Source organism: Cnephaeus nilssonii (genome assembly GCF_951640355.1).
Source record: "Cnephaeus nilssonii genome assembly, chromosome: 13".
In the NCBI taxonomy this organism is placed as follows: domain Eukaryota; kingdom Metazoa; phylum Chordata; class Mammalia; order Chiroptera; family Vespertilionidae; genus Cnephaeus; species Cnephaeus nilssonii.
In genome coordinates, this window is record NC_137084.1 from 67,347,279 (window position 1) to 67,360,241 (window position 12,963).

General features: G+C 45.2%; 2 protein-coding genes across 3 annotated transcripts in view; both read right to left on the reverse strand.

Annotated features, from left to right (window-relative positions):
• The window catches only part of TMEM123 (transmembrane protein 123), a 44,621-nt gene extending 40,959 nt beyond the window's left edge, over positions 1–3,662 (reverse strand). For both annotated transcript variants that reach the window (XM_079788744.1, XM_079788745.1), the window contains exon 1: positions 3,354–3,662. In XM_079788744.1, coding sequence (XP_079644870.1) covers positions 3,354–3,453 — 100 coding nt within the window. In that variant the 5' untranslated portion in view covers positions 3,454–3,662. The remainder of the gene's footprint in view (positions 1–3,353) is intronic.
• MMP20 (matrix metallopeptidase 20) overlaps positions 1–12,963 on the reverse strand; it is a 208,031-nt gene that overhangs the window by 74,344 nt on the left and 120,724 nt on the right. The window lies entirely within an intron of this gene.

The window sequence follows — 12,963 nt, forward strand, 5'->3', positions numbered from 1 at the left end:
TGGCAACCTATGTGAACTCTTGAATACAGCATTTCTGAAGTCACCTGAATGCTTGGGCTTTTTCGTTGAAGAGTTCAATCAAGTCCCTTCTTGGCCCTAAGGCTGGTTCAAGGTGGGTTTCTGTCACTTGCCATCAAGAATCCTAAGTAATAAATCAGTCTGTAGTGAGTTTCTTTCTGGGCCAACAGTTCTTTTGAGTCCCAATTTCAATGTCGAACAGTTCCTTATGTGTACATGTCAGCAATGATATTTCAGTTCTGGGTGGTGGACAAATGGTAGTGATGCAGGTCCGACCGTCTCTGGTTTGGTCCTGGGCAACCTGCACTGACGCACAGCGAAACTCACTACAGACTGATTCATTTGTCTCTCAGCATAACCATTATGGCTTGTCTCATTTTCGGTTCTTATAAGTGTATTTCTTGTATCACATGATCTCACGCATCTAAGGGAAATGATGAACAACATAAACTGAAGAACAAAAACAGACCCGGTGACAGGGAAGCATGGATCAGACTGTCGGGCCTCAGAGGGAAGGCAGGGGAGGGTGGGGGAAAGGGGAGAGATCAACCAAAGGACTTGTATGCATGCATATAAGCCTAACCAGTGGTCATGGACAACAGGGGGGTGGGGGCATGCGTGGGGAGGGGTTTGGGATGGGAATGGGGGGATGAGGACAATTATGTGATACCATAACCAATAAAGAAATAAAAATAAAAGAAATGAAAAACATTAAAAAAAATTTTTTTTAAAGAATCCTAAGTAATAGCCTCTCCCTCCTGCCCTCCCTTGTCTCTCATTGCACTCCCACATTCTATCCAGCTGGCTAACTTGTTCAGTCTCCCCACCTCCTCCAACTGAGGATATTTATGAAACTTTGCAACAGACTGTGAAGGATATTTTAAAAGAGGAATTTCAATAATGTTTTTATCTTCTCCCACAATATTTTGGGCAATAGCCATATTGTGGATTTTAAGCATTATCTACTTGAAAAGCCAACATCACCCAACATTACACAAAATGGTTGAGAGTTTTGATTCTGGTCTCTGAAATCAAACATGTATCAGCTGTTTTACTTAGAATAAGTTAGGTAATTTCTAAGCCTCCGTTCATTTATATAATGGGGATAATACTGTGAGGATTTTTTTTAATATATTTTATTGATACAGAGAGGAAGGGAGAGGGATAGAGAGCTAGAAACATCGATGAGAGAGAAACATCGACCAGCTGCCTCCTGCACACCCCCCACTGGGGATGTGCCTGCAACCAAGGTACATGCCCCTGACCGGAATCGAACCCGGGACCCCCCCAGTCCGCAGGCCGACGCTCTATCCACTGAGCCAAACCGGTTTCGGCTATACTGTGAGGATTTGATGGGATGTGGTATGGACCTCAATTTTCATAGGTAAATAGGAAAAAATGTCTAGTAAAAATTAGCTATGTCACTCTACTTCAAAATGACACTTTATTTTTTTAAATATATTTTATTGATTTTTTTACAGAGAGGAAGGGAGAGGGATAGAGAGTTAGAAGCATCAATGAGAGAGAAACATTGATCAGCTGCCTCCTGCACACCTCTTACTGGGGATGTGCCTGCAACCAAGGTACATGCCCTTGACTGGAATCGAACCTGGGACCTTTCAGTCCTCAGGCCGACGCTCTATCCACTGAGCCAAACCAGCTAGGGCCATAGTGACACTTTACACAGATTACACACTGCCTATTAAGACTAGGACCTTTACTTGCTTTTTAAAGAAATCCTCTATAGAGTCTCCCTTTACTTTAGTTTCCAGGTAACACTGTCATCTTGTAGAAATGGATTCCAGCTTATAGTTCACGAAAAAGGTTTTTGTATAGTAGAGCATTCATCCTAAGTTCTCCAAATAGCACTAACCTCTAGTGATATAATATTTACATGTAGTAAATATTAAAATAGGGCAAAAAGTCTTTTATGAAGGCAAAAGAAAAAAAAACAAGGACACTCCATTTCTCTAATCAGCAATGCATTAGAGAATCAATAAAGAAGTTTACGCTCACAAAGTAACAAATAAAAATTATTGGCATAAAATTAACACCAACAGTTTCATTCTAGATTGTTCACTTTTACAATAAGACATCTAATAATATTGAAAATATGATGAGCATGATTTACTGAACCTTTTGTTAAATGATCTCAAAATTTGGTCTGCAAAGCCAGTTTGTCACATGCACAATTCAACAAAACAAACAAAAAATTCAGCAAAACAAACAAAAATTATTGTCTCACTCAGATTATTCTAGCAAAAGCAGGTGTTGTGCCTCTTTATCTGGATAAAACGAATCTAAGGCTAAAATATACAACAGGTGGATATAATTTAAATCCATGATAAACTTTAGTCCCTTAAAGCAACTTATCCTAGTTTACTGACCATTACCCTACTTCTAGAATAGTTTACAAATAAAATGTAATATATATATATTATATCTATATATTACAAATAAAATGTAATATATATATAGCAAATCCCAGTTTCCTGGCCTTATCCAAACAGGACGTTTTCAAATCCCTAAAGCAAAACCCCCTTTTCTCAAAAAGAGAAAAGTAAAACTTATTTTGTTCTGACCTACTGACCATGTCGTGGGCTCCAAGGCGATCGTCAGCTGTGATCTTAGGGCTGCATAGCTGATGCGCGCCTCGGCCGGTGAACGCCACCCAAGGGGCAGGGGGCGCCCTTCCCAAGCGGGCAGAAGCCTCACCTGCTCCGGGAGGGCCGGATGCGCTTCCCCAAAGCTCCCACCATTAGCCCCAAAGTCTTAACTTGAAACGTGAGACCTTGAGAATACCCATCATTTGTTTGCTACTACACAATTAGCCGATCAACCGCCGGGGAGACTCCTGAAAGGTCCCCCAACGAACTCGTGGACCTGCTTCGGCCGGAACCGGTGGACATACTGTCACCCCCCCCGCCCCCCCCCCAAAAAAAGGGAGCCTCAGATAAAGGGAAAGGCTGGAGCTAAACTCCAGGGAAAGGCTGGTACAACTAACGAGCCCTCCGCTGAAGGCCCGTCCTCGGGTAGCTCAACAGGTTACACGCACTCCTACAGGTGCGCCACCGCCGCCCGCAGAAAAACCCGGGGGGGAGGGACCGGGCAATGTCTGCAGCAGGCGGCCCGGGGGCAAGTGGGAGCCGGCCGGGGCCTCAGTTTCCCCGAGACCTCGCCAGGCACCTCCAGGCTGGCCTCGCGCGCTCGGCATCAGACGCGCAGAACTTTCCGCACCAGCAGATCCCAACTTGGAAACTCCCGCAAGGGCAGCGCGCCTTCCTCTCCGCCCGCCCCTTCCCCGAGACGCGGCCGGCACCCCCGCCACCACTCACCCGCCGGGACGTCGCTGTCCACGACGGTCTTCAGCAGCGCGAGCACCAGCAGCGCCCCCACGATGAACACGGCCCAGCCGCCGCGCGCGCCGAGCCCCATTGTTCTCAGGGCGGGACGTGACGGCCTCGAGGGTCCCCAGCCGAGGTGGCGGCGGCACGAGCGAGAACGGCCCTTCTGCACGCGAGCCCGCTCCTCGTCCTCTTCCGCCGCGCACGCCTCCCTCCCGCCACCTGCCCCCCAAGGACCAAATCGGGCGCGGGAGCCGGGCTGGAGCGCGCGCTGCGTACGGAGCCCGGGAGGCGGGACGGGGCGGGGCCGCGGGGAGCGGGGGCGGGGCGGGGGCGGGGCCGCGGGGAGCGGGGGCGGGGCGGGGGCGGGGCCGGCACGGGGGGCGGGGGTTGCGGTGCTCCGCGCCTGGACTCCTTCCCACCTCCCCCTCTGATGTGCGCCAGTGAGCCCGAATCGCTCGAGCAGTTTCCTTTGTTTTCGGAAATGGCAGTTTTGTTCTCCCCGATAAAAGCGAGCCCCGCGGCCCCTCCGGATGCAGAGCACGCCGGGCTTCGCTGAGCCCGGAAGGATGTCTTTGAAGAGCAGCTTTCGCGTGAAGCACGGGGGAGTTGGGGGGCGGGGCGGGCAGTTGCAGGCGAGGGCATCAAAGCCAGGAGGTGAAGGGAGAGACTCAGAGTGGATGGGATTCCCTCGGCGAGGTCCTGGCCATCAGCGCTTTTCTTTCTTGACCCAGCCTAAGTTGGGCGGGGAAGGGATGGGATGGTGATGGACAAACCCATTGCTTAAGTTCCTACGTAAAACACAGGATCTCTATACCCCAAATTGTACCCCATCCTCTTCCACAGGTTCCCTGCATTTGCTGTATCATTGCAATAAAGATACATTGTGTGCAAAAAGAGATTAGTGGAGTGGGCAGGGATGAGGGGAACAGAAGAGTTGATAGCGTTTCGCAGGCCAGTGTAGCCACCAAGGCTGAGGTTGCACAAATCTAACCTAGTCTTCTCGCTTTGGTGTCAGCTGTCCCAGTTCAGATGGAATAACATGCCTGGAATAGTTTTTGGTTAAGCCCTTGGTGCCAAATCTACTCACCTGTTTTGACTTGCAATGCTTCTAAAATCTGCATCTTGTTTCCGCTCAGAATTGTGAATGGACCTGTAGCAACCGTGGCTGATACAGGAGAAAGACAAAGATTGAGTCCTGGTTTGGGACTCAGCTGAGATGGAAGACCGAAGGATCCAGGCCACTTAAAATCAAGGAGAACCCCTCACCTGCAAAGCTCTAAATGTTGCTGATCTTTGGTATCTGACCCAGATTTTATGAAAGAAAGGCCACATTGCATTGCAATTCCCAAAAAATGTGTTATGAGAGATAGTACTTTCTGTTCTGAGGTAGGTCTATCAATATGGAGATGACCTGTCATGGAGATTAACTTGGGCAATTTATCCAAAATTTATAAACTTCCATCTGTCTGTTGATTCAACCAAACCTGTAAATACTCCCTGGCATCCACCCTGGCCAAAAAGCAAGTACTGCACATTTAACTTTTGGTCACCCATTTCATTGGGGGGTCTGGTTTAAGAATAAATTGTTCTGGTGACTGCTTACCGCATTGTCCAAGCATTTCACAATCCAGGCTCCAATGATCTGTCCAGCCTTGGTTTGCCCATGGACAACGGTGCTTCCTGGCATTGGCACGCATTGTTCTCTCTTTCTGAAAAGCCCTCCTCCTCTTCCATTCTCTTCACCAACCCACATCGAGCACTTCCTGTAGGGCTCAGTGTACATCTGTCTGGGATCTGGAGTGGAATATGAGATGCCCGCAGAAGAGAAATGAGAAAGTATGGAGGACAAGGTGTCTACTTGACAATTTCTCCTGGGACTGACCGCGACGGGAGAAGCTCTCAGGCCTTCTCTGCTGTCTGATTTCTGTACCTCAGATAGGAGTGGGTGTGCCCAGCTTCACTTTGATCATCGCATAGACCTGTGAGTTGGCCATGTTTGCTCAAGTTTGAGGAGAGGTGAAAAGGGCAAGGAGCTGTGTCCTTTCTGCCCTCTTAGGAACTCCTGTGAGAGGTCTGACCTCCCCGGGGAAAATCTAGCCTCACTTTTGTCTCAGGCTCTGCCCCCATCACTGCAGCAACACTTACTTTGGTGACATGAAAGGTTAAAAAAGCAGCATGGAAGCCCGTGGCAGTCTAGCTGCCCCCTGCTTTTCCAGCCGCGTGTCTGATCCCTCTCTGTAACCTCCCCAGGCTACTGGAAGTTCTGCAAAAATGCCAGGCTTTCCATGCTCCTGTGTCTTTGTTCCTCTTCTTCCCTTTGTCCCAGAGGCCTTCTCCTGGGCAATTTTCACGCATCTCCCAAGACTTCTTTCTTATATTATCTTCTCCCCACCTGGGCAGATTAATATAGATATAAAATTGATTTCAGAAAAGAAGGGAGAGGGAGACAGATACATCAGTGATGAAAGAGAATCACTGATCGGCTGCCTCCTGCACACCCCGCACTGATCAAGCCCGCAACTGTGCTGTGTCAGCACAGCCAAGAGTTCGGCGAGCCTGAGGGAGGGCAGCGAAGGATGTAGAAAAGACAGACAAAGAGAATAAGCTGGGTCTAGGTCAGTGGTCGGCAAACTCATTAGTCAACAGAGCCAAATATCAACAGTACAACGATTGAAATTTCTTTGGAGAGCCAAATTTTTTAAACTTAAACTTCTTCTAATGCCACTTCTTCAAAATAGACTCGCCCAGGCCATGGTATTTTGTGGAAGAGCCACATTCAAGGGGCCAAAGAGCCGCATGTGTCTCGCGAGCCGCAGTTTGCCGACCACGGGTCTAGGTGAATCTTACTGTGCCTGGCTGAGGCCACAGAGAAAAGATCCAGATGGCAAGCTGAGCCTTTATTTTATAGCCAGAGGTAAACAAGGTAGTGGTCACCATAGTTACAATGTTCTTGTGAGTTTCACTTGTTTTGAGGACGCCTGGGCTAAACAATGTGACTGAGGCTCTGCCACTCAGGCTCCCTCCTGTGAAACTTAAATGCAGGTATGAGCAACCAGAGGGAACAGGCTCGGTGCAGCACTTCCAGTTTTTCTGAAATGAGTAACAGCAGAGTCGGCTGGCGCTGGCAGCAGCACCGGCAGTTTCTCTGTGGTTGCAAGACTGGGTTGCCGATGCAGAAGTGGCATTGGTAGGGAGCTGCAATGGAGACAGTTTCCCCACTGGACTCGTTCTGCAGTGGTTTGTTTGTTTGTTTTGCATTATTCTTGGAGGCTTAGCTATAGTCATGATTCTCTACACCCTCCAACAATTCTAACAGCTACCCAGAATCTTCAACATACTCCTTTTCTACTACATCAGCAAGAGTCAGCTCTTCTTTTTCACAACTAAGGATCCTGACTTTATACAGCTGACTATGTCTTTTCCTCCAGGAGGCTACCATCTCCATTAGGCGATTTACTATGATTGAGTGCTTGCTATGTGGTGGAAATGTCCTCACAGAGCTCACAGTCTAGAGGCAAGACAGACACTTGCAGTCCAGTGTGAGAGACTCCAAGATGTGATCACGGAAAAGCACACATTGGCGCCAGGATCTGGGTCTTCGTGTTTGTGTTCGAGGGTCTACACTTCCCATCATATTGAAATAATTTTCTATAAATTTGGATGGAGATAAACAAAAAAGAAAACTTCTGGTACTCTACTCCCTTAACAATGTTCTCTTTTCATCTGTCCTTTATTTCCCATATGTCTGTGTCTTTGACTTAAGGTCAACTGAGGGTAGATCAAAGGTTAGAACCATGACTCATTCATTCATTCATTCAACCAGTCAATATCCAAAAATTTATTAAACACATGACATGTACCAGGTATTATGCTAGGTGCTGGGAATAAGACAGATCTATTTGCCTCATAAAATGGCAGACCCCCAATGAGTGTTTTAAAAATCAGTTGGTTTCTAGAGAAGAATGTTAGAAGCGGCTTCTAATAGGACTGTACAAAAGATACTGAGGTTTCATCTTTTCCCACTTACTTATACCCCATAGTAAATTTTGATTCATTTAGAAAGAAAGAGGTGATAGAGGAAGGCCCATCTGTCTTGATGTCCACAGCTGGGTATAAATCAGTCTGTTGATAACTCAATATATGCATGAGGAACAAAACATAACCTGGCTGACTTGGAGCCTGTGAGGTAGCCGCAAATAGGGCAAGGCAGTGGAAAGATTTAACACACGAGCATAAGTTGGCCCGTGGTCATTTTCGGTTCTGCCCATTTCCTGTCAAGTTTCATTTTAGCTGATTGACAACGTGTTATGAAGTGGGATTAAGTCTTTACAATGAAAGTTGATTTATTGTTTTTTTCCCCCAACCCCTCTTCCAATCTCTGCTTCCTTTGCCCTCATGCTAGGTCCCGTTTTTCTTGCATCTTCTTCTCTCTCCTTTTAGTTTTTACTACCTGTTTCTTCCCTCAGAGTGTGAATCTATTCAATTAGTCAAAAAAATTTATGGAGTATCTATTTTGTGTTCAATGCTATATAGGATTCTTAGCTTAAGACAAAAGCAAAAGTAAACTTCAAATTGGGAGACGTTCCAACCCCTACTCCCATATAAGCATTCAAATAGGTGTAACTTGAAAAATGCATAAACATCCAACAGTTTGAATTTATAGTGTTGATGGAAGAAATCATTTTGTTGTTGTTGTTAATCTTCGCCCAAGGATATTTTTTCCATTGATTTGTAGATAAAGTGGAAGGGAGGGGAAGAGACAGAGAGAGAAACAACAATGTAAGAGGGACACATAGATTGGTTGCCTCCCCCACGCACCCCAAATGGGGCCCGGGTCGAGCTTGCAACCGAGGTACATGCCCTTGCCTGGAATTGAACCTGAGACTCTTCAGTCTGAGAGCTGACACTCTAAACACTGAGCAAAACAGGCTAGGGCTGGAAGAAATAATTCTTTATGTGTACTGTAAAACTTGAAATACGCAGGAGTGGAGAGAATATGTTTATTGCTACTTCCAATTCTGACCTGTTAGTCCCATTAGTCGCAGTAGTTTTGTTTTAACATGGACTTTTCAACTGTGTTTCCTGTTGAACTACCAACAACTTCTGTTGTAGACTCACAAGTTTAACTGTTGTATCATAACAGTATTATATGTCAGCAGAGTGGTTATGACCTTTATTGATATAAAAACCAAATATTTAGTAAAAAAAAAAAAAAAGACAAGAACAAATCTTCTATATAATAAAAGCCTAAGTGACCATTATGGCGGAATGACCAGAATGACTGGTCGCTATGATGCGCACTGACTACCAGGGGGCAGACGCTCAATGCAGGAGCTGCCCCCCTGTGGTCAGTGTGCTCCCACAGGGGGAGCACTGCTCAGCCAGAAGCCAGGCTCACAGCTGGTGAGAGCAGCGGCGGTGGCAGGAGCCTCTCCTGCCTCCACGGCAGCGCTGAGGAGCAGCGAACAGGCGGGCAGTAAGGAGTGAGAGCTCCCGGACTGCCAGAGGGCACGGGCCGGGCTGAGGCACCCCCTTCCAGTGCACAGATTTCGTGTACCAGGCCTCTAGTGTGAAAATAAAACAAGTAATAGTAAAGGATAAACAAACAAAAGTGAATAGAGAACAATGAGCTCCTACACAATTTTTCTCCTGAAACAAGGAGACCAGAGGAGAAAGGGTCCTGAGTAGACTAATGTTTTTAAGGAATAATTTCTCCAAAAGGGAGTGGGAACTGTGTCTGAATCCCAAGGATCTGGTTGGGAGAGAGGTGGTGATGGTGAGTTTTCAGTATGAGTCCAAGGCAGGACTATGTTGTGCTAGGAAGACAGTAAGAAGATGAATATGGATTCAGAGGCTGTGGGTGGGCACAGGGACGCCCCATGGGCCTTTCCATTGTTAAGTCCCAGGATATTTATCACCTACTTTGACTCTTTTTCTTTTCTGTAGGAGGCTACGTGGATTCAGCCTACCTTCCTTTCCTGTTTAAAGTCACCACCACCAGTTCCATCCTTTGGTATATTTCTTCAAGCCTTCATATATGTTGCAAGTCCTCAGGCCATTCTTCCTAGCTGCCTCAGAACATAAGTACTTTCTATAGAAAGAGTTACATGGCTAATCATGCCAGAGAAATGAAAAAAAGATAAAACAGCTATTGTGAGGAAGTTAAAAAATAATCTAAATAAAGTTCTTATAGTCTCCTTGCCTACTCAGTATTTCTTATCTTCCATCTAGAATTAAGGAGTAGAACTTACCATTTATTCATTCCACAAAATTTTGAACAATTGAGTCATTGAAAATACACACGTAAAAAACAATTAGAAATAAATGTTGTGCAGGGAAAACAGCAAGGTGATGGAGAACAGCTGAGTAGTTACTTTAGCATAACTAATCAAGGAAGTCCTCTGTAAGAAGGTAACAGATAAACTGAGTCTTTAAGAAGAGCCATGTAAAAACCAGGGGGAAGTACATTTCAACCACTTGATGGGAACTGAAATGTACTTTACTGAAAGACAGCCAGTGTGGCTGAGGCTTAGTGACTAAGGGCCGAGAAGTACAAAATGAAGTCTGGGGCTTTTAAGGTCAGGAGTTTGGAATTTAATTTAAGTATGATTGAAAGCCATTCAAGAGTTAATGAGTGACATATTATGATTTATATATTGTTAAAAGATTACATCAGCGGCTATAGTGAGGAACAAGAAGAGAAACAGAGAGTCCATTTAGGAGGCTGTTGTTTAGTGGCTTGAACTTGGGTAGAAGTAGCGAGAATGGAAGAAGTGAATGGATTTGAGATGTGGATTGAGTGTGGAATTATTGGATGTGATGGTTGAAGGAAAGTGATATTAAGGCTGACTCCTAGGTTTGTGGCTTGAGTAACTGGATGAGTGGCAACTCCAAATCCCATATTACGGAATACTCACACACTTTCCAAACTCTGTTCCACTGTCCTTCTGTCATTTCTGAGACCCTTCTAGTAGCCTCTATCAAGAATGCATACAGAGATAGCCAAAGTAGAACAGCAAGTTTCAATAATCATCTGTTGGTATCTACATGGAGTAAGGAGGTAACGAGCAGTACTAGGTGTTACCTAAGGCTACCGTCACCCAGGAGTAGTGCACTTTGTGTATTACCTGAGCTGAGGGGAGAGAGCTAGTTAAAACAAAACTAGTTAGATAGGTGAAACAATTTTTGTAGGGTGATCCTAAGTGTTGGGAAAATAAAATAGAAAGACTCCAACAAAAGATCCTTCTGTACCAATATAGAAGAGAGAATGAACATCATTTTAATTGGGTAAGCATTATCAGTGATAACATGCCTGCAAGGTAACACAAAAGTGACTACACAGTCTGGAGAGATTTTCACTCAAATTTATACAAAAGGGTAGAAGAGATCAATGAAAACTTATCTCCATAAGAGACAAGAGGATGTACTTTGTGTTTGTCTCATTATACCCATGAAAGTTGTCTGAGCTAAATCGAGTTAAGTGTTTACAGCTTCGAGGGTCAGAAGGCCTATGACTTTGTAAGATCAAAAGGTCAGACTGCCCTGGCCAGTGTGGCTCCCCCATTCAATTCTAATCAGGGCACATTCCCAGGTTCTGAGCCTTGTGTACAGGAAGCAACCAAACGATGTTTCTCTCTCTCCTTTTCCCTTCCTCTCTCTCTAAAATCACAATAAAAAATATGTATTAAAAACAAAGGTCATTTATATCAGGCCTCTTATGTCCTCAGGATGACACCATAAAGAGGAGAAGGTAGAGAGGCAATGATCTCCTTCCTTAAAAATTTTAAATTAATTTACCTTTACAATTTGTCACATATTTTTTTTCCCAAAGACCTTCCACATAGCCCCGCATAAATAATATATGAGAATTTCATTGTGTAATAACAATAAAAGAAAGGACCATACATTACAAGCATTTGTGATTTCTTCTGCCTCCTCTCTTCACTTCTCCCCTCAGTCCTAACTCCAAGAGAGGGGCTAAGTGTGCCAACTCCATTCATCATTCATCAATGAAAATGATGCAGAATTAGAGACTGAGGAGAGAGGGGGTGAGCTGAAGAAGTAAGAATGAATGCCAAGATGATGCAAAGGGCTGTAATTTATTAGCTGGAAGGAATCCTATCTAATAAAGAGGGAATATGCTAATTGACCCTCACACCATTGGAAAGATGGTGGCGCCCACAGCCAATAAGGAGGGAATATGCTAATTGACTGCCCCACCCTCAAAGATGGCGGTACTCACAACCAATAAGGAGGAAATATGCTAATTGACTGCCCCACCCTTAAAGATGGTGGTGCCCACAACCAATAAGGAGGGAATATGCTAATTGACTGTCGTGCCCTCAAAGATGGCAGCGCCCACAGCCATAAGATGGCGGCGCCCAGTCCCTTCAGCCCCACTGGGGCAGCAGGCATGCAGCAAGGCCGGGCCCACCCTGTGCGCCTACCTCTGGAGTCCCCCAGTCCCCTCAGCCCTCAGCCACCCAGGGCCTCCCGAGGCTTGTGCTGCTGGCAGTGGCAGCAGCAGAGGTGTGATGGGGCATCGCCTTCCCCTGATCGCTGGGGCGCCTCCCACCCCTGAGGGCTCCTGGACTGTAAGAGGGGGCAGGCCGGGCTGAGGGACCCCCCTCCAGTGCATGAATTTTCATGCACCAGGCCTCTAGTAGGAATAGAAAAGCAAAAGCAAAAGAAGGGAAAGAAAAGCAAAACCAAGAACCATAAAGAACAAAGTTTAGGGAGAATTTTTGGTGATGATTTTGAGACTGAGGCTTTGAGTCAGCTGTGAACTTGAGACATATTGAAGTGAGAGAAACGGGGTGTTTTAAGAAGTGCTGTTATGGGTTACAAGTTGAATTTCCTTTCCTATTCTTCAAGTAATGGAAATAAAGATTCAAATGACTGTTAAATTGCCTTTGGTTACAGAACCAATTGCTTAGAACATGAAGCCCAGCCAAGACCACCGTGGAGGGCCTGGGTTGGGTTACTCCTTATGGAGACCCAGAGGAGTGTTAACCTTGAAGATGACATAAAATCAGTAAAAATCACCCAAAAGTCTTTACTGAGTGCCTACTGAGTTTGTAGCAATCTATGAGGCGTGGAGGAAGAAACCAAATAGTATAATCTGTGGCCAAGCCACTGAAGCTCTTATATAAGCAAAACATTTCCATGTGACAGGTAAGGGATGTCATAAGACTACGTGGGCTGTGAGTTGGTACGAAGGAGCACTAACTGTATGTTAGGGGCTTTCCTAGAACTTAATATCTATTTTCCTTATACTATGTTTTAAGCTTGCCCCACCAAATTGTAATAATTTTCTTAAGCTTTATGATTCTATGATTCCAATGATATATAACAAACAAAACCACAATTCTTAGAAAAAAAATGCCTGGGGGAAAACGTACTGGGAGATTAACGGTTAGTTTTCTGGTTGATTGTTCTCTAGGTGATCTAATTCCCTTTATCTTTTCCACTTTTCTGAATTTTCCAGTTTTTCTAAAATGAATATTTATTGCCTTTCAAGTATTTTTTGAAAGCCCCAATTTTAGAACAGTGGTTAAAAAAATTCTATGATTATTCCACAATTAAATATGAGGCTAAA